We start from the raw sequence: 24507 nt of genomic DNA, 5'->3' as shown, positions 1-24507 counted from the left end.
TTAGCAATGCCAGTTTTGAGTAGAGACTTGAGGCTAAAGACGAGGTTTACTCATCTCTTTCTGCACCATTCTGTCCTGCACTTGGGGGTAATATTGTACAATCCACTTTAAAAAATAAAGCATATGTATTTACATGTATCATTTGAGTCATAAATTGGGGAAAAAAATCCTAATTTCTGGTGTGTGTTTTTCTTGATTGTGTTATTTATGAAACATATTACATCGTGCTAAAAATGCCAACAAAAAGTTAACATTCATTTATTGCATTGAAAACATTGACGTGAAAAAAAGACTATTTCCAGTGTGGTTTGGTACAGACAACAGCAGCAGCCTGTGTACAAACAGAAATGACTCATGTCCACGTTGTTCTTCTGAAGCCTCCAGTATCAGAAATGCTCATTTGTAAAAGGAAACAGTTGCAACTTTTTGGGGTAAACAATTTCAGATTTCCTGCAAAAAGGAAATTAATCAAGCTCAGTCCTTTTCACAGTAAAGGTCTGTACTGTACATACTTAATATACTTTTTCACAAGTCTGAATGAGGGAAAAAATGATTTTCCCTGTACGACTGTGTGATATCCAAGGTGAGATCTGTCTTTGCTTTCACTTCAGACTCCACTGAAAACAGATCTGTTTCATCTTTGCTTAATGTTTTCACCTTTTACTCTGAGAAAACAGGCCACAGCCTGCAGCTCAGGTTAAAGGGTCAGTTTGTTGTGGGGTGATCTCCACGGGCTCCAGTTTATCAGAGAGAACACATAGAATCTTGTCAAACTTCTCGTAGCGCTCTGTTCTGCTGGCCATGGCACCTGACTGACCCCAGAGCAGCCGCAGGGCGAACTCTGTGCGGAAAGCCTCGAGCAGCTCGGGGATCGGCTCCCAGCCTCCTGATGGAGCAGAGTGACAGACGTGATCAGATCTGACAATAGGCAACAGCTACCACACTGATTTATATTGAAATGGTCGGCAGCAGGCTTCACTTTGAGAGAAAATGTAAAGTAGATACACCACACTCCATCCTGTTGGTTATCTTTTTCATCAAAGCTCAACCCTCTAAACACTGGGAGATGTTATCTGTAGCTTCTGCAGGTTGTTTTAAAGACAAGGCAGCGTGTGCAAAGGTCGGCAGGTTGGCATGTGGTGGACAGATCTGCAAGCCAATCCTGTCATGTGGTCCAGATAAATGTCACAGTCATCTTCAGTGGTTAGCTGTAAGCGACTGGTTGATTTAAGTTGACGGTAAGGTTCTTCAGAACTGAACAAGCCTCTTGGACGAGAGTTAAAACCTCTTCTCCTTAACAGTCTGACAGCTAACTACTGAAGATGACTATGACCTGGCTGACTTTAAACCTCTCCAGTCATTGGTCACAGTTTATCGCCTTTTTTTCAAAAGCTATGAGGATGTGAAGAGGATCTCAACAAATAAAAAAAAACACTACTTTTCTAATAATTATTGATAGATTAGATTAGATACAAACACAACTCATGCATGGTCTAGAACTTTAGTACAAATCAAAATGAATGACTAAAGGATCAGTGTAACTTGCACCGCTTCATGCACAAAAGGTGCCAAACCCTTAGGAGTTTATTAGACACATAACATTACAGTGGTTCAGAATTGTATTACATTACAGAAGTTACAGATTATTTATGTCCTGGCAAATAAAATCTGCTATAGCTAAGATTCCATAACCACACTTTGGAATCTTAACCAAATTTTTTGTGCTAATATCTGACAGGGTATTGAGATGATATATATGAGACTATATGAGAGTCGCAGGGAAGGGTGCTGGTGGGCAGAATTGTCTTACATTGCAGATTAGGACAGGGTTTCTCAATCCTGGTCCTGAGGACCCACTGCCCTGCATGTGGGTTTGTGTTAGAAGTTTCCTCGCTCCAACACACCTGATTCAAATAAATGGGTCGTTATCAGGCTTGTGCAGTGTTTGCTGGTCAGCTGACTATTTGTATCAGGTGTGTTGGAGCAGGGAAACACTCCATCCGCCTCTGACCCGTTGTCTGCGCACATGCATGTGTTTACCTGTGAGCACAGCGTGAGCCTGCTTCTGATAGTCTTGAGCGTGTAGCGCAGCACTGCGAGCCGACTGGAGAAGGTCATAGAGAAGCTGACAGCCTCTGTCGCTGTCCTCGACCGGGTCGTCGCCCTCCATCAGCATCAGCAGAGGAACCAGGTGTGGCATGGCTATGGGACCCTCAACTACAGAATCTACAGACAGACACAGACGACTCAGTGCACTGTGTGCACACTGTGAACATGGACTGTGATCGTCACGCTTGACCTACCGTCTCCCTCGTTCAGTGAGTTCATGAAGGGTTTGAGTTTCTTCTCGTATAAAACTGCGCTCTCTGTGTGGTTCCTCCGCAGAGCTCGCCACGTCATCTCCAGTCGCTCTATCTGCACATGTGCACACAAAAAATGTACGACACGAGTAAGGAAAATAAAACCTAGTTTTTGCATATATTTACAAATAATGTAGATCTTTGTCATAATGACACCACCTTGTGGTACAGCAAAGTTCAGTACTGGGCCCCAAGTTACTGAATTGATTTTACAGAATGCAATAAGGTTAAATTTGCTACATTTTCAGATGAAACCAATTTATTTTTTCAGGGAATGAACTGCGAGATTTGTTAAGAACTGCGAAGGGGAGCTGACAGAGTTTCACTTAGTTATCACTCACTGTGTGGTGTTTAGATTAAACTCGATCTAAATGGAGTTGAAATGAAAAGGCTAACAAATCTTGGGAGTGATTAAAGATCATAAACATTTGGAATCCACAAATAAAAAATATCAAATGAAAGCAAGTTAAATCTATTGGCGGGGGCGCCAACAAATCATGGATTACTAAATTAATAGTGGACAAAACAGATTAATATATTATGAAAATAATGGTAGTTGCAGCCACACTGCATTTTGGTATTCTTTGTAAAACATGGGGTCTGTAAATGTCTGCAGTTCACACGTTACCAGACAGTATATGTTTATATCCTATCATATCAACCTACCTGAGGCATCTCCAGAGCCTTCATGACGGCTGAGAAGGAGTAAAGGTTGTGGGCGTGTTCTTTCAGAGCCTGAGCCAATGAGATTAATTTATGTAAAACTGTTGCTCGTTGGCTCACAGTTCCTGTGCAGCCCAGGATGTCCACTGCGACTCCCAGTGCTATGAGATGATGCCTACAAAAAAAGTGACAGATTGATAACGTGAGCCTTCAGCAGACTCTCTGCTGTTAAATAATCCTTCATCAATTCTGAGATGGAAGCCAATGCTTTAGTAGAAAACCAATGTTTTTTTTTTTTTATGTTTCTGTAATGGTTAATACACCAGCATGTAGAAGATCTTCAACCAAAATTAAATGCTAAAATATAATTTTATAATTGTTGACAGTTTCACACAAAAAAACCTGAAAAAATAGTGAAGTGCATTATTATTTCTTGATTAAAATGTCAAATTATAGTAAATAGCATCCCAGAAGGATTGCTTTTAGAGGTTTAATGTTATGCTTGAGTTATGCTGAGCTCAAATTTGTGTATAGAAAGATGAATTCACTTTATTTTCCAAATAAACACCAAAGGTTTTCGAAAGACTTCTAAAATATGTATGTTTTCTCGTTTTTATGACAGGTGACCTGATAAATTTTTATAAATGTTAATTGTAAATGTTACTTGTTCTATTCTACAAATCACCAAGGCAACAGTTGAAAATTGTAAACAATGGTTTATATTTTATGGTGTATCCACATTAAGTGGAACACTGATAAAATAAAATAAAATAAAAATTTCAGAGGCTTTTAGTACTAAAATAAAATGACAACAATGTTTGATGTTTTCTTGAAACATCAGTATTCAGAGATTAAACCTGCAGTGCAAACTTATACAGAAAAGGAAATGTGTTTCTTGTATACTCTATGTTTTAATGTACAAACTGCGCCATTTACCTTTCCAACAGATCTTGTCGTAATTGGTGTCCATGTGGCAGTGTGACAAGTTCCAGCCCTGATTCAACTCCCATAATCCTCTTCTGCTCCTCTGTCACTCCAACGATGCATGCTACCTGCAGCGGCACAGCACTGATGAATTCATTTCCAGTAAGTTTACTAAATGAGTATAATGCTACGCTCAGTTTCTAAGATTTTCATGACATTAACTGAAAACAAGTTTTTCAAGTTTTTTGACTTGAAAAAATTGTTTTGGAGATATTCTTCCAACTTAAAATTGTCTTTACAACTGCAGTACTTAATAATAACATTCAAACTACTGTACAAAAGACTGGTTACGCCCAGCAGCGGCACACAACTCTCTCTGTGTTTTAAGATGATCTTGTGACAGCCAGTAACATTCTGCAACCGTCTGCATTTTGATGGCATAAATCATGGAACATCAACTGGTTGCCCAAGGGCCGAATCTGGCCCGCAAAAGCTTTCAATCCAGCCTGTGACTGAATTCCAAAAAAGGAAAAATAAAACCTCTTGTGGTTTAAGGATGAGCGATTGAATGAATATGTAGAGGATCTGTGGTTGGATGAGTCTGTGGCTCATGGATGTTTGGGGGAGCGATTATTTTCACTCTGTCCTGCTAATTCAATCCTGAGGATTCAGTTATAATGTGAGCTTTGTGGGGGTTTCGAACAAAACTAATAGACTGAAATAAATAAATATATAAACGTTCTCAGCGTCCAGTCCACAGCACGTTAAAGCATGTTAAATAGTCTCACCCATAATAATATGGTCACAGCCCATCAACCCACAATCATAAGTCAGAATTTACAGCTTGTTGGAGGAATTAGATCTGAGCCCTGTTGATCCCAGAGAGGGACAAGCATCAGCAATAACGACTGCATGCAGCACATATGAGCAAACACTAACAACAACGGCCAGGATGACTTCATTCATTGATTAATTTGTTCGTTCGTTCATGTAAAACACCCTTCAAATAAATGGTAACCTTGTGCCATCGCAATAAAGAATGTTGATTTAACTTTGTTTATACTCAAATATGGGGACAAACTTGCTGCACTCATTTTGAAAATGATGAAAAATGATCTTTGATCTTTGATCTTCTTATTCAAAACTACAATAAATTATTAAGCCAAAATGTAAATTTTTATTTAATTTTATTTGACTGTTCGGTCCCCAAAGTGTCTGTCAAGAAAAATTCTGGCCCTTATAGTTGGTGTCCCCTGGCATAAATGCTTAATGAAGAGCACTCCCCCCTGTGCTGCTGCTGCTGATGATGTATACACACAAATGCTCTCTCAGTCAGATGTGATCGTACTGCTTGACAAAAATGTTACACCATTAAAGAAACAAAGGCAGAATAAAAACAATAATAATAATAATAATTCAAAAAAAGAGTAGGCTTTAGGCTCTTGAAGTGTTTTGGTTAAGAGAGCTCCTACAAAAATAGAGTGCATATTAATGACTCTCAAATATACTTGTTATTTATAATATCCTGAAACAGCTGTGGGTTACCTGGCAGTCGACGCTGAGTATGTGCAGAGCGGTGGTGTTGGCGTCAGAGCGGTTGAAGAGCTCTTTGAGTGTGAGCAAGATGCTGGGCTCCAGGGGTCTGTTGTTCTCTTGTAAAAGCAGTGACTCAAACTGATCCAACTGGAAACACGATCCTGACTCCATCTGTTTTAGTACAGGGATATGACATCATTAGGCAAGGCAAGACCCCTTTATAAAGCACATTACATCAAAGAGGAACCCGATGTGCTTTATATTAAAGAAGAGATAAAACATTCAGGCGAGAAATGAGACAAAACATACAGTTTCAGCACCTTTGTCCTAGCCTGTCCCTCAGCAAAAGCATTACCAAATACACAATCTCAACCCTTACAAATATATACACACACACACACACACACAAACATTCCCACATGGTCACATGAATATTAAGAGTGTGACTCAGGCCACAAGTTTCTGTCCAAACCTGACTTAGCCTGAAGGAAAATAGACCAAACCTGACCCAAAATGCTTACTACTGCTTTTTGTTTTTGGAGAACGCGTCTCTTCAGGGGAAAAGTCACTTTTACAGAATTGGCAACAACTGCCAACACTTCAAAGCAACCTAAACATGGAAAATGGTCTGAAAGAAAGTCAACAGACAACAAAACAACAGACAAAAAGAGCCACTAGTTGAGTGTCATACATGAAAGCATGTGCATCTTTCTGTGCTCATATGATGAGACTGAGACAGAAAGACTCAATTGTTAGTACTAAACGACCTGGGGATGAGACTCTATTTGACTCTAACTATTTTTCTAGTGACTAAACAGCTGCGACTGACAAATATCAAAATTCATCAAAAATAAATATATCACAGCAGACTGAGAATACCAAATAGATAGAAACCACCAAATCAACATAAAAAAATAAACTAAAATTTTTCTTCAATAGCAACATACAACAATATAATATTCACGCTTGTGCAAAAACACACAGATTTAACAAATATAATTGCTTTTCCTTGTTTTTCTTCAGATGTGTGCGCCGTTTAAAAACACTAATAATTTAAACTTTATACTCCTGATTTCAACATTTTTATCATTATAACCTTTGTGGCGATATTGTCAATAGCTTTATCTCAACTGTAGTTTATTTATAACTGGACTATACTACTACAGTTACTTAGAACAAGTGTAAATATGAAACTGGAACTAAAAATAATGAAAATATCATGAATACAAACATGGGGCCGTTCAAAATGCCAGTCTTCCTCTTCCTCTGCTGCCTTCCTCTGTAGCTCACTGTCAAACGGCAGCTGTGACGACGCCCCGTTTTTCTGGGCCTCCAGGAAACCAAAGGAAGTTTCTGTGAGACGGGCTCGACTCTGCCACTTCTCCTCCGCACGTAACCTGTCCACGTGGCCCTTCCGCCGGGACTGGGGCACCTGTATACAGCAGCGAATAGATATAAACTCTCCAGGGAGGATTTTCAGATAGTCCTTCCCGACATTATAAGGTGATATGATATTGGAAAATAATTAGTTAAGATGTTTTACCTGGACAACTAGCACATCGTAGAAAGCGGAGGGGTCTTCGTCTGAGTCTGAGGGTGGAGGAGGTATTGCGTTTGAGAACACAGTAGAGACCCTCAGAGGTTTAGGAGGAGCTCGGGGGTGCAGTTGTCCATCTGAACCCCTTAAAGTTACACCACCACCTGCAGACGCACACACATGAATGAAGAGTCAAGTGGTTTTTCAAATCCAATTGCTATGTACACAATGTATGTGTGTCACCTGGATGAGAGGGGCGTGTGTGTCGTGGTCGTGGGCTCAGCAGAGGTTCACTGCCTGTGCGAAAAACTGGTGAGATGGGGGCGGGGCCAGTGTCCTTGTCAACTGACTGAGTGGTTTGTGGAACACCTATATTAAAAAGAGAGATTGTGAAAAACAGACCATACAGGGCTGTTGTTTTTTTGAGCCTGGTCCTGGGCTGATATCTGATAACTGAGAGTTTGAAGCTTGAGTCTGTAGTTCACTTCACCCCACGGAGTGGGAAAGAAGTATTGTTTTTAGTGGCTCTGTCTGTCTGTCTGTTTGTTTGTGCTTCCACCCTTGCACTTGCCAATATGAGACAGAGGCCGCCAGAGGCTTGTTGGGTGAATGGGGTGAAGTCTGCCATCTCTGACTGCCTAGTTGATTTCTGAAACACCTTTACCTCTGCCAAGGAAGTTGTGTTTTTGGCCACGTTTGTCTGTTAAATTCAACTCAAGTGAAGGGTGGATCTGGATTAAATTTTGTCATGGCATGGCTCTCATAGTGCTTTCAGACAGACAAGGTTCTGGTGCCGTAGTTCTGGCTCCTCAGACTAATGATTATCTTGGTGCTTTCTGGTGAAACCAAAGAGGGAGGACGTTACTCAGGTGGAAGTAAACGACACCAGCAAAATATCCATAGTTCCTCTACTTCCTGCTCGTCTTCACAACTCAGAATATGACACGGTTCGGGAGGAAGAACCACTGTTCAAAATTAGATTTTGGAAACAGAACTGGCACAGAGGCCTACCGGTGTGAAAGGGTTATCAGACCAGCTTCCACTGTTCTATAGTATTTCCAGTTGAAAATAAGCTGTGGGGGAGGGTCTTGTTGCCATAATGAATTGCTGAATTTAAGTGGTCACAGTTACAACACAGCATGATGACATTTTGTGGCGGACTTCTCGTCACCATCATCGTCAATATCATAGGTGATAACTGAAGAAGAAGCTGAGTGTGAGTTTTCTGAGGAAGAGGAGGAGGAAATTAAGGCCATTCATGTCTGAACCTGTACACGATGTCATGGAGCTGCTGAGGAGGAAGAGAACCGAGTGGCCTTGGCAGAGGTATGCCCACTTGTGACATCCTCTTCATGTTTAGACAGCCTTCATTAAATATACTTATCTAGACAAAAAACAGTGAGAGACAAACATTTTGCAGGCTACACTCTAAGTGATGCATCCGATACATCCCAACCCTCTCCTGTCCACTCTCTCGTCAAAGCACCACCCAGAAAACACATGAGCACTCTCTGCTGGAAGCTGACCTGAAGACAGAGAGCAGCTTCACTGACTTTATGTCTGAATTACCTGTAAGGAAATACTAAACATTATCAGCAAATTAATAAAATTACAAGTCATGTTTATAACGGTATTGAAGGGACTCTGGTTTTGTTTCTTTCCTATAAAAAAAGATTTAGTGTCAGTTATTAGGACGTGAAGAGGATTTCAATAAATAACACATTTAAAAAAAATAAATAAAAAACAACCAAAAGCTAAAATATTTGATCTCTTCTGTACCTGTTCGTAGGTTGCTGTCAGACTGTGCAGACTGAAGTGAAGGCCTCCGTCCCACATTCTCCAAGTTTGCAGGTTGACTTCCACTTCTGCAACATATATAAGTAAGTTTGTGAGAATGTTTAATATGGCTTTTTTTGTTTAGCTTACTATGTGTGTGTGTGTGTACTACACCTTAGCAGTGGATTGATGAACTGCAGCGTGTCGGCATGCGTTGAGCTAAAACTTCGTCTTTTGTTGGGTTCGGTGTGCTTTCCTCCCTCTGTTCCTCTGCTGCTGCTGCTACTTTTTGTCGCTGCTGCATGTTGGTCCATGAGGACACGCAGAGGAAGTGTCCGTGTGATTGGGTGAAAGATCACTGCGCCCGAGGCCGCGGAGATAGGCCGACGCCCCCCCACATAGAACCGGATCAGAGCGGGAACATTGTCAAAGCGATCCTCCTCAAACTGGAACAGCTCCCGAGAGTAGCCCTGTCACGCAGAAAGAGGCACATACATGTACACTGAATATTAAACAGTTTTAGTTGAAAAAAACAAACAGACATATTCTCTAGAACCAACCAAACATCTAAACCCCCAAGAGGCTGGCAAGGTTGCTGTTGGGTGAGTCACAGAATTCAAAAGTCAAATAACTAAACATACTCAAGTGGCTGTGGCAGTGCTGTTCTGTGCTGCATTATTTGTATGTTTTAATGTTTTATCTGATGCAATGTCGTACAAGCACCGGAAAAAAAAAGAATAAAAAGGTACATATGACCAAAAAGCACATTACAATAATTGTGAAACAAATTTAACTTTTACTTTGAATGAAAACTGCCATATCACAGGACACAGTTCTATATCATTTACAATATTAATTCAAATAGTTTCAATTAATCAGTTTAAGTGTCTATTGAAATATACACAAGCAATATTTTCTTTGCTCCCTATGACAAATAAATCATTAAAACTGACCCGATTAGTTTTTGGGACAAAACGTAATTTGAGAACATCATAAGATAACACAAGATATATTTGTCATTGTACAATGAAATTTGTTGGAACAAAATGCCTAAAATAAAAGAAGATGACCTTTACACATAAAAAGAACATCATCATTTAGAGGTTTAGAAAACACTGATCACCATGGACCGAACAACGAATCAATAAATCAAGAATATAAGTGGCAGATTCATCAATTATTGAAATAATTGTTAGACATAGACGCACCTTTTTGGGACGCAGGACCACTCGTATGATCTTAAAGTGCATCGGCCCATTTTTCCAAGAGCAGCTCAAAACATAGTCGCCAGGGCAAGAAGTTGAGTCTCGCACCAGGAAATCCCCATCCCTTTCAAACAGAGACTCTGCAGCCTGGAAACAAGTCAACAGGTTAACACGATCAGTTTATAATGAAAGCTCACGTGTGTTGTCATCATACTGTAATAAGTTAAGCCCAGGCACGATGACCATAGTGCAAAAGACATTAAAACAATATTTCTTAATGACTGTTGCACAAATCTGAGGGAAAATATTTTCTAAAAGGTCCAGTGTGTAACGTTAAGGTACATTGGCAGGAATTCAATATACCACCTCCAGACATGTTGTGCAATCACTTTAAATTAAAAATGGTTGAGTTTTTGTGGCTTTAGAACAAATATTTTACATACATTTTAGGAAAGGGCCTTGTATTACAGAGGTACACATCTTGCACCACCATGTTTCTACAGCAGCCCAAACAGGCCACCGTAGCTCTGAAAGGGGTGAGTGGTTAGATGTCACTAATTCTTACACTCTCTACCTTTAAGTTTAAATACAGTGAAAATAGTAAGTTCCATTGAGCACCTCGCGGGTCAGTGGTCCATGGTACCATGCATGACTCCGTGGGTCCTCAGTACTGAGCTTCAGCTCCTCCTCCAGCTCCTTCTTCAGCGAGTCCATCTCTCTCCGACCTCCAAAGACCTACAAAGCACACAGCAAGCAGTTAAGCAGAGGTCATACTTACACTGCATGTGTCCAGGCTCACATATTTTTTACTTGTATGATGGAAAATACATAGAAAAAAGTAACTATACAAAGAGCAGGTGAGAGTTGGAGAGGCCGTTTGTTTAACCTCCTACCTTCAGCTGGCTGAGGTATGCAGTGACACTCCTCCTTTTGCTGAAAAAACAAAGAGGAGAAGAGGTGATGTTGAGCAACTAAATCAAACCCCAGGGGGCTGCAGATGATGGTGCCACGGTTTTTCCCTCTGTGTGTGAACAGTACTAGGATGGAAGATCACTGCCAAGGTCTGGGTGTGTCATTAACACCAGACAAACTGAGCGACTTTTAATAGCCGTCCTCTTTTTTTCCCCTCTTCCTTCCTCCCAAAGCGTCCACTTTCCTGCCTCAGTAAACACAAGGCTAACAGATAAACTGCTTAGAGAGCTCACAGCAGGGCAGAGCTTGATAACTCAATAACTCCTGCTGTGCACTGACAGCTGCTCATTTTTCCTGCGTTGAACCTGACTTTAACTGAAAACCTTCACTAAAATAACATAAATATATGAGTTGTCAGTCCCCCAGGTTCAGTAAAACCTCACTGAGTGGTTCATTTTGAAAATGATATTGCAAATTAATATCAGGCCATTCTTGTTATTTTACCCTATATATGTACATAAAAAACAACAGTGAGTATTAGGTCTAAATAACACTAATTAATACACATAATTTATACTGTTTTGATTTGATTTTGATTCAGATTTGTATGAATAATAGTCAAGCACCGGCACTGGGCCCCCAAATTAGATTCACCTTATGGCCCCATAAAATCTTGGGCCAGCACTGAAACCCAATTCAGTAGGACAACAATTGAATGAGTTTTCCTCTCATAATGAATGGAATAATCACGTTTGGCTGAAATTATTGCTTTAGAGAGGAGTTACTGGCAGGTGTCTCCATTAGTTCTAACCTCATTGAAACGTGAAGGTCAAGGAGGGTCATGATTTGCTTTGCAGAGGTCCTGATTCAACCTCTCTGTCATTTTGGAGGCTGCAGTTTGTGATGCTGTTTGTACGGCATTAAATATTAGATGACTTTTTTAATTGTTTTTAAATGCGTTTATGTGCGTCTTAGCCCTCTTATTGTTGATTTGTATTGTATGTACTGCAGTTTAGTCCACCCTACCCTGTGGTTTAAAAATGTGCTTTATTAATTAAATTGGATAGGATATAGACATACATTTATATTATTTTGTCATCCCCATTTATGAATAAGAATAGGCTAACCACTCTCTGTATAATGCCATCAAAAGCAACACAATTGTACCAATAATTGATTCAATATTTGGTCCTTACAAAGTGAGAAAACAATAGTAAATGTTTCAAATGGCTCAACATGTCCACAAAACAAATATATTGAGTTTAATGTGACAGAGCAAAGAAAACAGAAACTATTCACATTTAAGTTTCTCCGAAAAAATCTATTGATGAATACACTGAAAATTATTAGGGGCAAATGTTTAAAAATAATAATAATAATAATAATAATCTGAAAACAGCCTGACTTTTGAGATTAAAGTCAGAATTCAGAGGTCAAACTCTTTCTCAAAATTGTCTTTTTATTTTTAAAATTTAAAATTTTTAAATCACATGTGGCCATAATTCTCTTCCATGGAAATAGATTAGTACTATTTGACTTGTTTTGTTGCAGCCCTGTAAATTATTAAGACAATCTGCAGCCTGCAGGAGGACAATACAGTTGTATCAACAGTTATGATGGATGATGTGTTGAGTGAGGCGGTATTGCTTTTAGCATGGTTGTTCACATGGTTGTCCCGCAGATAAATCTCAGTTGACAATATGTGTTATGACGTAATAAAGAGTAACATCCTGTTGGAGGGGCGTTGGCTCAGGCTGAACACCAGCAAACACCTGTACAATGTGCAGGAAAACCTGAAACCGCACATGACTGTGTCTCCAACTTTTATTCAGCCTTATTAGAAGACAGATGGTATTCCTCTGTGTAATCTGATTATCTCACATTGTGAAGCTAACGGCTAATGTCACGTCTATAACGTCGCAACGGCTAAAATTGTGCAACAGGTAGTTGGTTAGCAAGAAGTGAACACGCACAAAAAGATACAAGCGAAATAAATAAATAATAAACAAACAAAAACAATCGTTAAAAAGTACCGAAACAACTTTGATGGCCGGGCGTTAAATAACGCAACCGATAAAAAAAAAAAAACTCCAAAAACAACATCTCGCGTTAATTAACGAGGTTGTTTGATGTTAAAAATGTTCCTTTGGCCGCGGTTCAACCCGTAGCTCCTACCTGACAGTCTGCCTCACTGCCACAGCCCACTCGTGTCAGACATGTTGTTACGGTGTGTTGTCCAGATAAAAGACCGTCTAACAACAACAACAGCTGGGACAATCCTGCACACCGTGTCTCCTTTACTCTCCAGCTTCTATATCCCTCTCAGCTCGCCCTCCTCCCTTTACACGCAGTTTTAGACGAGTTCCAACAAGTCCGCTCGGCTGCTCTCCTCCTCCTCCTCCTCCTCCTTCTCCTCCTCCTCCTCCTCCTCCTTCTCCTCCTCCTCGCCCCAGGCTCCGGTGCTGAAACGCCGCTATCTGCCTGACATTCCGCGGATACCGACACAAGCCGAGCTGACAGATCACCTGGCTTCCGTCGGGATTATATGGCTGGTACGTAACGGTTAATGTATAGTTGATTTGGTCTCGTCAAACTTTTGACTTGTCAATCATAAACGGGGCTACAACTATTTTGTTTTATTATTTTATCAACACACCTGACCGTAGAGCTGCAATGATTAATCGATGACTAAATTAATAAGCTATATTGGCTTTAATCAACTTCTTAAAAAGTGAACATTTTCTGGTTTCTCTGCTCCATATAACACACAAATCATCAAAACTGAATAGGGTTTCATCTATTGAATATTATTTTTTTCATAATAAACTGTTGATTATTTTCTTATTAATCAGTTAGTTGTTTGGCCCATAAAATGATTTGAAAATGTTGATTGTTGTTTCCCAAATATCTTGTTTTGTTAGTTATAATTATGTATTTGTTATATAGAGCAAATAAACCAAAAATCCACATTTAAGAAGCTTTAAAGTCAAACTGCTTCTTTCCATTATTTGAATAAACACTCAAAACGATTAATTGATCATCAACACGTGATGAGTATTGATCAAGTAATCATTGCAGCCCTAAAACTGAATAATGTGTTTGTGGATCAACATTATTTAATAGTTTCGAATATTTTATGGACTGAACAACTAAAAGTTTAACTTAAAAGAAATGTAAAGGTGCATTATGTAATAAATCTAAAGCAACTGGCCATAGAATCCTCCTAATATGTCACAGAGACTCAGGAATAATGTTCATATAACAAACTGAACTCACCACCAACAACAGTACAGCCAAAATATTTGAATTAAAAAAAATATTTTGCAGACTGCAAATCATGTTTATGTTTTGAAATCATGTTTTTGCATGTGGCGCCACCTACCTTCGTCTACCAATCATTGCAGTCAGTAGAGTCTCGGCTGCCGAGCAACCACGGGTTGCCAGTTACGTCAGAAAATGAAACCTAAAAGATCTCGGTATTTTGAATTTGAATGTAGTGACCGTGTTTGGCCACATTCTTACATATGGCACCTTTAATTGATTACATAAATAATTGTTATTTGCGGTCCCACATCTGACAGTTACCTTCCATAAAAATTAATGGGCCCTTTGCACAGCAACTTTCTTGACAGGTCACTGTCACAAGATCCCAGCTGTAAATAGTCAATATAATGATGGCTGTGTTCTGTTTAGCTTCATTAGTTTCAGGGTGCATGCTGGTTGACTAATAATCACTTTACAGAGCACAACCCCGCAACCCCCGCCTACATTGTGGAGGTACAATAGCAATGATTAAAAACGGCGTGCCTGATACTTAACTCAGTAGTCGAGTAGAGCAAGTAGTGCGAGAACTGTATGAAGGAAAAACGCCACTAGAGACGACACCCTTGGCGCTTTTCCGCTACACAGTTCTAGCACGACTCAACTCGGCACGTTTTTTTTTTTTTGCTTTTTCACTAGGCATAGTACCTGGCACCTGCTTTGGTGAGGCTCCAAGCGAGCTGAGCCAATAGTAAAAGGTGACGTCAACAGACTGCCGTCCACTGGTTGGTCAGAGAGTGTCGTCAATGGAAGAGTCATGAGCGTGTGACGTCAAACAAGCAATACTGAGACCACGAACCTGCATGAAGACAACTCCATTTCCCAAACTACTTGGTAAAATAAACACGGTAATGTCCAATGTTTTGTTTTTTTCAAGGCAATGCAGACATTTTTAGCTGGGATATAGACAAAAAGGTAGATCTCGCAAGGTTTTGTGTCCTCATCACCATCACAGTCTACTAATTCCCTCCCTGGGCCATAAACAGACAATTACATACAAATGCTTCCTTTACTTTTTGACACTACCAAAGTTGCCTACAGACATGCACTGAAGTCGTGAAAATTGTTCCTGAAATTGTTCACGTGGGCTGCATGTGAGAACACAAAAAAAACACAAGAAGTTGCTCCTCCCCTCTTTTTTGGAACATCTCCCACCAGCCGTCAAGTCAGAGCTTAAGCTTAAAATAATCAATGAGAAACATTTTCTAAATGTTTTCTTCCATCTACATTAAACATGCAAAACCTGGGATTGTTAGCATCAGTGTGCTTGGCTGGCAGGTGTGCCTATTTGTTATTTGACCTGGTTTTGAACATGTCTGAGCCAATCAGAGCAGAGAGCGACCAACTTCATTGAAAAACGAAGAATCCAGGTTACAACCTCAGAAGTAGCATTCATCAAGAGTCAGCAGAGATGTGCCTGAACTTGACAGGCTATACTGATGTTGTGTTTAAACAGGGGATACATCCCTGTAAAAGCATTCAAGTGCCATCTCAAAACATTACATTACATTACATGTTCTAGTGTAGGGCAATAAAACAACAACAATATGGATTTTCACCAAAGGCATCATAACTAAAGTGAAATGTATTTCCGTATAATATTTATGCATTGTGCACATCATTTTGAAACAACGCTTGTTATTCATAGATGGATCTGTGTATCAATCTAACCAATGAAATATTTTACTTCTGTGGCAAACATCCGAACATATGCATGCGCTGCATCAAAATGGCTTCTTTAACTGGTTTCTTTTAATCAGAAGCAAATATCATCTTTAATTATCTGACATATATTGCAACTATAACCCATTAATATCAACTGATTTTTGTCAATATCGCACAGCCTTATCTGGCCCCTCATTGCTATATGTATATGTATATATGTGTATTTATATATATATATGAGGCTGCATTGAATTTTCTCTGGATTTCAAGTTGAACAACTTTCCAACAATGGTCTTTGTCACTCAGTCATTGACGTCTCACTGGAGAGAAAGGTGACCAGTATTGTTCAGAGGTGTGTTGTTTGTATGAGTTAGTCATCATTTATATTAGTCAGCCACCAGAAATCTGAGGTTTTCATTAATGAAGATACAAAGTGAAATCAAGATTGTTTATTTTCATAAAGACCTTTTTTTAATTTGACCTCTTCAGTCTTTCTGTGGACTGTGTACCTACCTACTTCAGCTCACTCACCCCGACAGGTTTTATGAGGCTCTGGTTAATTATTAGCCAAACATGAGTAGACTACCTGGAGAAATCGCCTCTCTCTCACACATACATATTTATATACACTTAACCAGTATCACACGCTCTCATGGACACACACACACACAGCCACTTGTCTTACCTGTGTTTGTCTCTGTCACTGATCGGAGTTTTGTCCTCATTGAGGGGGCGGAGCTGCGAGCATGAGGCAGATAGACGGTGTTTCTTGTCGGCACGCTGGAGGCGGGGTAGAACACTCTGGCGAAAAAGATCCTTCCCAGGCTTCACCTGTAGGACATGGCAGATACCTTAATAGTGCTCTCAGACATAGTCTGTTCTGAGGAGACGTGTAGTGTGATGAACTCTGTGGTCTCACCAGGTCCATGGAAGATCCCAAGGAGTACTTTCGGCTCACCCTGCGCTCTGGGACAGGCACAGCTGAGGGGACAATTATAGAGTAATAGTTTAAGATTTAGGAATCTACAGTATGTGTACACTTTCTCGTAGCGAGTTGAAGATGATGAAATAGCTGTCAATAATGTGAAGATAAAAAAGCTGTGATGTAACATGTTTATTTAAGATGGGAGGAGATGGATTATCTGTAGTATAGCAGAAAACACAAACCCAATATGAACTAGAAAAGCGCAGACCTCCGCCAAGGCCAAAATACACCCTAGCGCACCGGCAGGGTGTCAGACAGCTAGAGTTTTAATCAGTGATAGCGTCTACGGATCATGCCCTTGTTCCTGGTCCCATTGCGGACATTTCCTGAAAATTTCATCCCAATCTGTCTGTGACATTTCGAGATATGTTGCTAACAGACAGAGAGACAAACAAACTCCGGCGAAAACATATACCTCCTGGAGGAGGTCAATAATGGTTTGACCTGATAAAAGTGTCAAATCAAACATGAAAGGCCAAATTGTTCTGTCCAAACCTGACTAAGCTCGAGAAAATGTTGACGGAACCCCAGGGACGATATATATATATTTTTTGTCCAAGCCAATCACCAGGGTTGTCGGCCTTTATTTATGATAATAGCATACCACAAAAGTTGCTACCCCCATGAACAGGCACACATAGCTTCACACATCTTATGAGTCATCACAGACATTTATGACTGGGGATGGGACGATACTATTTTTTTTTTTGTCCAATACCGATATCACAAACTCAAATATCTACCGATATGGGTCCGATACAGTCATTTTAGACCATTTATGAACTATGAAAAAAAAAAATGAACACATTTTGTGCAGAGTCATCTCAAATACTTACTGCTTGATTTTCACCATTACACCATTCAAACAGATTAACTATAATTTTTAAGTGGTCATGGGAATCCATGGGTAATATGTGCTCATATTACTGTTAGCCTTTGTTTTTTTTTACCTGTCGGAGCTGTGAATGTTATGCATGTTGCATATAAATGTGTTCAATTAAAATTAAAGCTGTGTTAGACTATTCATGTCCTGTCATAATCTCTTTGCTTACATTATCATATGTCATTAAAGCCCTGAGGAACCAATGTTGCCCACCTCTGCTGGAAGTAACATATGAAAATGAAAATCAGCTGGCTGTGTCAGGATATACTGTACATGCAAATTTCTACTCGCAAAATTGGTACGCTCTAAATTGAGATTTATGCAAATACATTCAAATTATTACACAAAACAATTAAGCCACTGGTGTTTAATCAGAAAAATGGTTAATTGTTATGAATTACATTATTTTAAACTATATTTGTAAAACAGCTTCAGTAACACATTTTTCTATTTTAAATAACAGCTCGTTTCCAGTTAGTGATGTGTGCAGCTAAAGTTTAGAGAACAGTTTGGCACAATACAATTATGCTACTCGCAGTCAGATTAATGTGCTGTGCTCAGGAGAATATAAATGAAATGAATGATCTGTCTAATCGTATCACCTTCCTATTTCTCCTGCTCTCTGTGCGGCTTTGATTAATGCTCACCCACAAAATTAGCTGTGCTGTAATTTGAATAAAAACTAATTAAACATTGCGAGTACAACTCTGAAATGTAAAGTCTGAGAGCCTTGAACTTGAGCCCTGTACTTTGAGATTATAATTGAGTTGATATACGTGAGAAATGGCTAATATTTAGATAACCATCACTGTGTTTGGTCATTGACATATCTCAAACCTTGTGAACGCAGACTTTGCGTGATCTACAACAAGGCACAGGCGTTTATGGTTAATGCATCAAGGCGGTGAGTAAGCAGAAAGTCAATGAGTCGCTTATTACTTTGAATAAAGTCTAAATAAAGTCTGCTCTAGATGTTACTACAGTCGGCTACCACCGATGCAGTGAAATTCTCTGAGTGACCAGTAGAAATGTGCTGTCACAGTGGAGCTTAGGATAAACTGAGAAAGAATATTGTTGAATACCTGCTTCAGTGTTTGATACAGCTTACATTTGACCTCCTCTATGTGTGACAAACTCCTATCAGGAGCTAGAACTGTTTGATTTGTCTGTTGGGTGTCGTTTACAAATTTTGGTTTCCAAGAGGAAAAAGCTGAGGTGAAACAAAGTGTCAGATATAATCTTGAGAACTCTGCCCCTCCTCACTCACACAGTGACACATACACACACTTATTGTGTGTTCACACAGGACGCAAATTTGTCCGCCTGGCCAAGCGGCGCAATACACATGCATCTATCACACACATCTGTTGCTCGAGTTGAAATTGTTCAACTTTGGCAAAAAATCGCAATGATGCACCGGCCAATCAGCGCTAAGATTCTCCGGATGACGTCATATACTTGCCAGCAGCCAGACTTATGGTGCATTCCAGAGCCCATCCAAACCAGTTGGACGTGGGACTTATCTTACCTCCAACTAGAAAAAGTGCACTGGAATGCCTGTGGAAGTGGGACCTCCTACTAGCGAAGTCGGGGCTGATCGATCAGGCTGATCACCAAAATGAAGTCGGAGAATAATAGTGGTGCCCATGGAGTCACATGAATAGGCTATAAACTTTTCATTTTTATCACAAATTGTTTTTCATGTTATGACGTGACATTATATCGTTGTTGTTATCTGTTAGCATGAAGGGGGACTGTACCTATGTTCCCCGCGTCCTATGTCAAAATGTATCTTCAAACATAAATCTAAAGCGCCGCGATCATCCAACATTTGACTTCAATTGCCTGGAATGCTTTGAAGTAGGAGCTAGTACAATTCAAGTAGGATAAGTCCCACATCCCATTTGTTTGGATGGGCTCTGGAACGCACCATACATTATATAGTTTTTGTATGTGGGCAATCGGAGCTCTACGACACAAGTTGCACTCTATCTCTTGTGGGAACATCTGCAGAGAAGAACCCGTCATCTTGTGTGGTTGCACAACACCATACGGAGCCGGACACAACTTGGCAAGTTTGTCCGTTTATTTCGGGAGCTCTGTATGGTGCTTGTCATGGGAAAGTATTGTTGGAAGCGGTTCTCATCCATATGGAGCTCCCGTAGTAAACAGTGAAACTCGCCAAGCTGTGTCCGGCTGTGTCCGGTGTTGGGAAACCACACGTAACGGTGGTTTCCACAACACAGTGTGCAGCAATGCTTTGGTTGACGGTGAAAATAAATGCCCATTAATTCTGTTACTACTTGCGTCCAGCACTCCCATCGCTTCACAAAATGATCCAGTTTCGTTGATAGACATGACGGGAGCGAAGTGACGCAATAAGTTTGAAGCGCGTCCAGTGTGAACACGGCATAAGAGACAGCTCTTAACTTCACGCATACATTAGAGAAGCCAAAAATCATGATTGTGATTATTGTACGAAATGTTTTATTTTATTTTGCCCAGGGCTTCTCCCTCTCTAGAGGTCGCCACAGTGGATGATTTGCATATTTGATTTGGCAGAGATTGTTTTTCACCGATATTCTCTTCCTCACTCAACCCTCCCATTCACACTGGATGATACCCTTCTGCTTGGCCATGAACTGCATGTAGTGTCCTACTGAATAGGTTTATATTTGACCTCCGCCAAGGAGGTATATGTTTTCGCCAGAGTTTGTTTGTCTGTCTGTCTGTCTGTCTGTCTGTCTGTTAGCAACATAGCAAGTCACAGACGGATTTGGGTGAAATTTTCAGGAAATGTCCACAATGGGACCAGGAGCAAGTGATTAAATGTTGTGTGGGATCCGTAGACACGATAACTATTTTTATCGCTATTTTGTGGGAGGCTGAGCTGCCTTGGCGGAGGTCTGCGCTCTCCAAGTGCTTTTCTAGATATCATTTTATATCAATAAAATTATTGAATAATTTATATCGATAAATGTCATATACTTTAAGGCTTTTACTGAAGTGATATTATAAAAAGTGACTTCTACCAATACTTGTCTTTTTACTCAAGTATCCTTTTTAGGTACTTTATACAAGACTGATCTTTTAGCAGGTGTAGCTTTTATAAGGTGAGACTTAATGTTGGTGAAATCAGTTTTTGCCTTCTGTCCCAGCTGGAATCCAGTTTCAATTCAATCTTTATTGTGGACTCACAGGAGGTCCATAGAATAAAAAATAAATAAACAAAATAAAATAACTGGCTAAAGCTTTTATGATGCTGTTTTCAGAGTCATTGAGAGTGTCTGGGTCTCAGGCTGGGTCACAGAAAGAACTTCATTCAAAGATTCAACGAATGGTTTGAATTTTAGGGCCTTTCTAACATATATTTGAGAATTCTTTTTTCAATTGCATTCAAAGATATTGTGTCTTGGCCATAGTGTGCACATGTACTTTACCATATTGTGGGTCTAGTCTCTGTCTGTGTCTCAAAAGCTGACTGATGATGGTTTCTCGATGTGTTGCAACCTCGATCCCTGCATCCTTCAGCTCTCCATCAGTTACATTCAGCAAACCCTGTAGGGAAACGAGGACAGCAACGAATAAAGAGAAACCGAAGTTTTTTGCAAATTGAAGCGCAGGATAAATGAAAGCGATATGGACAATTACACATTAACACAAGATGAATTTTGCAGTCTCATACCTCAAGGCCATAATATTCCCTTTCTAGCGTCTTTGTGTACTGGGGCAGGCCGATCTGTTTCAGCCACCAGGCGATGGAGCGATTATTCATGTCTGAACAGCAAAGTGAGAAAAAAGACGTACTGATTACGTACCAGGACACATACACCAACACACATGCTTGTGCAAGTTTCTGACAATAGTAAAAAAAAATAGTCTGAAATCAGCTTACGCTTAAAAGTCATCAGCCACCCAGACTCAAAGAGACTCTGGTGTTTGCACTGCAGCAGCAACAGAATGTAACACCTACCTGTTTACAGGCTTCACCAAGGCAGGGAGTTGGGAGTTTACTTCTTTTCTTCTTCTTCTTGTAATGTTTTATCTCATCATATCCCTCTGTTTGTCTTCTTGCTTTGCAGCTACTTTCATCCCAGTTGCAGACTCTGTCATCAAATCTATCTCTCTCAAACTCTTTGTGGTATTAGTGGAAGCCCGCTCCCCCTCAAACCTGCTGGGTCACTCAAAAAGCCAATCAGATTGTTGAGCTGGCACACGGTACACAGCAGAAAGCAGCAAATCACAGCACAGGAATTAGCATGAGCTGTCGGGAGGCGTTGAGTACATGTTGAGGCCTGCCACGACAGAGGGAGAGAGTTCAGAAAAACAAGAGGGGGAGAAATGAGAATGTGAGACTGAGGCAGCTGTCAACATGTCAAGTCAGAGACAGGCATGCATGCAGTGCTGCTTCTTCCACTCTGTCTGTCCAGGTTGTGAATTCGGAGATTCAGTTTCTGCAGGGAAAACTGTTACATGTGTTAGACTGACACCTGGTGTTGAAGCCTTTTCTCTCAAGGTGATTCAAGGGGCTACACATGGGTCAATTTACTCAATTTGAGACTTGCATGTTTTAAAGAGAGAAAATCAGTGACATCATGGCACTATTGTATATCCCATTCTGTGGGTTACAATATTTTCTGCATCCACAGTCTCATTTTGACTAGTCCATTTTAAAACATGTGCCAGATCTGTCTCCTGCAAGTTCATCTGCTATGGACACACAATACACCTTCAATCCATCGTGCCTTCCTGCAGCAGGCACATGTCCTGACAGTGTCCTCGAGTGTGACGACAGAGCACTAGAAATGAAACTGTCACTCATAGTTGGATGAAAGCAAAACACACACATTGTCTTATTCCAAGCTTGAAGCGGCAGTTGGCAGGATAGCTACAAAAATAGCTGAGTGATGAGTCTCACACCTAGGTTTTTAGATATTGTTAAAATCCTAAAATGTGTTTTGGTAACGAGGCTCTCTGTCCTGAGGACATACCATTGATGTATCATTACAACTGGATATTGCACACAAATACTCAAGACATGGACATAGGTCTAGTCCAGGGATCTGCAACCTGTGGCCCCTCTGCAGTGGCTCCTTGTTGCTTTTGAAAAAATATGTTTTGATTTAAATTTTTTATTTTTTTTTCAAAGTGAACCCCTCTTATTTACAGATCAATACAATAAAACATTACATCAAAGGTCAACGCCAAATGTGATTTTGAAAACCAATCCAAACCTGATGACAATCAATATTTCATGGGATGCCGTTTGTAGTCCTCTCCGTCTTTGGGTCCACATACTTATGTCAGGACAGGATTTCTCAAGCATGAACGACATGACATCCAAATATTGCTTTGTTTATTTCCAAGTGGGTTAGTACTATTTTCATTAAATGTCCACAAACAATGGAAGGACTATGTCTAGATAATTCTGTTTTATTTCCAAGTAGTTTTTTCTCCACTTTATAAAATGTTGTGTATAAAAAGCAATGAAATGTCTTTTCTTGTCAGTTTTCTTTTTGTAGTTCTTCATTTTCAGAAATGCAACAAACTATCATTCTTTTATACAAAGTATATCTGTACAGACAACTATATATGATTCATTTTATTTGGGTGGAGAGGGGACAAAAATGACTCTTTTCATACTAAAGGTTGCACACCCCTGGTCTAGTCTGTTTAGGTTCTCAGTCATCTGGGTCATAGTCAACTGAACTTTCTTAGCAAACTACTGAAGATAGCCACCTGTAGTCATTATGACTGCGTCCAATTACAGTGAAGCGCCATCAAGTTGCGTCTCAGGAGTGTTGCTACTTGCAATGCTGACCCGATCATTGCCATTTATATAAATCTATCGTGATTTCACCTGATACATCATGTTTGAAGTGCCATGGTTCTCAAACTGTTGTCTGTTGTATATCCCAGGGTACATGATCGGAGTGGAGCTGAGGATGTGTTTGGCTCGTTTACATACACCAGAGGCATGATGGGAGTAACACTGCTGCACACAATCTTGGGGCCGCACAACCCAAAAATACACCAGGAAGTCAAACTTTTTTTTGCCATATGAGCCAGGTGAGCAACTTCCATAAAAATTATCTTTTGCTCTCTGGCAGCCATTTTGTATTATACATCCATGTTGCAGATGCATGCGCTTCACATGTGACCGATGCAGACGACCCAAACTTTTGAAAGACTCACTAAAATAAATTGCAAATGTGTCCGTGTTACCATCGGCTGCTGTGAAGTGAATGTTAGAGTTAGTTGACTGAGGTGGCACCACAGAGGGATAATAAGTCACAAAAAAATAATGGAAATAAAGAGGGCCAATAGCTGTTCATACTGTATATGATGGCATTTCATTGCTGCATTAATGTGTTGTAGAAAATGTTGCCCCTTGCACTAAGTGGATATATGTATATGTATATTCCCCTCATACATTTTTCCCAGTACAGCAAATGTGGCAGGGACATTTCAGTCATGTCATTTCTAAACGTTCTTTTATCAACTGTTACTGCTTCCACTGCACTCATTCGCGTTAACAGTTTAAAAAGCAGGTTAATGGAAACCCATCTTCTGATTGGTCTAATTCTCCCGTCTCAGGCCAGAAATAGAACCTAAACAAGGTACAGAAGCCAATTTCTCTCTCAGATCTCTGGATTTGCTTTATGTTAAAAGGTGATAAGGCATTATTCCACCAAAAAAAAATATGTTTCCTACCCCAGTATTAAGTTATATTAGTCAGA

At 40.0% G+C, this 24507-nt stretch overlaps 1 protein-coding gene across 1 annotated transcript; it reads right to left on the bottom strand.

The window, feature by feature from the left end:
- Positions 1–382: 382 nt before the first annotated feature.
- On the bottom strand, positions 383–21542 carry sh2d3a (SH2 domain containing 3A; the record flags this gene model as incomplete). Its single annotated transcript, XM_083909716.1, has 18 exons — positions 383–886; positions 2041–2226; positions 2304–2415; positions 3027–3198; positions 3960–4075; positions 5493–5654; positions 6715–6915; positions 7027–7184; positions 7264–7389; positions 8800–8885; positions 8971–9266; positions 10005–10148; positions 10620–10736; positions 10895–10934; positions 16585–16730; positions 16819–16880; positions 21208–21325; positions 21453–21542. 18 exons carry the CDS (start codon positions 21540–21542, stop codon positions 693–695), a joined length of 2526 nt encoding a protein of 841 aa, XP_083765842.1. The 3' UTR covers positions 383–692.
- Positions 21543–24507: the final 2965 nt, after the last annotated feature.

The sequence above is a fragment of the Microchirus variegatus genome, assembly GCF_963457635.1.
Source record: "Microchirus variegatus genome assembly, chromosome: 23".
Classification (NCBI taxonomy): domain Eukaryota; kingdom Metazoa; phylum Chordata; class Actinopteri; order Pleuronectiformes; family Soleidae; genus Microchirus; species Microchirus variegatus.
This window is presented reverse-complemented; position numbering and strand designations above follow the sequence as displayed.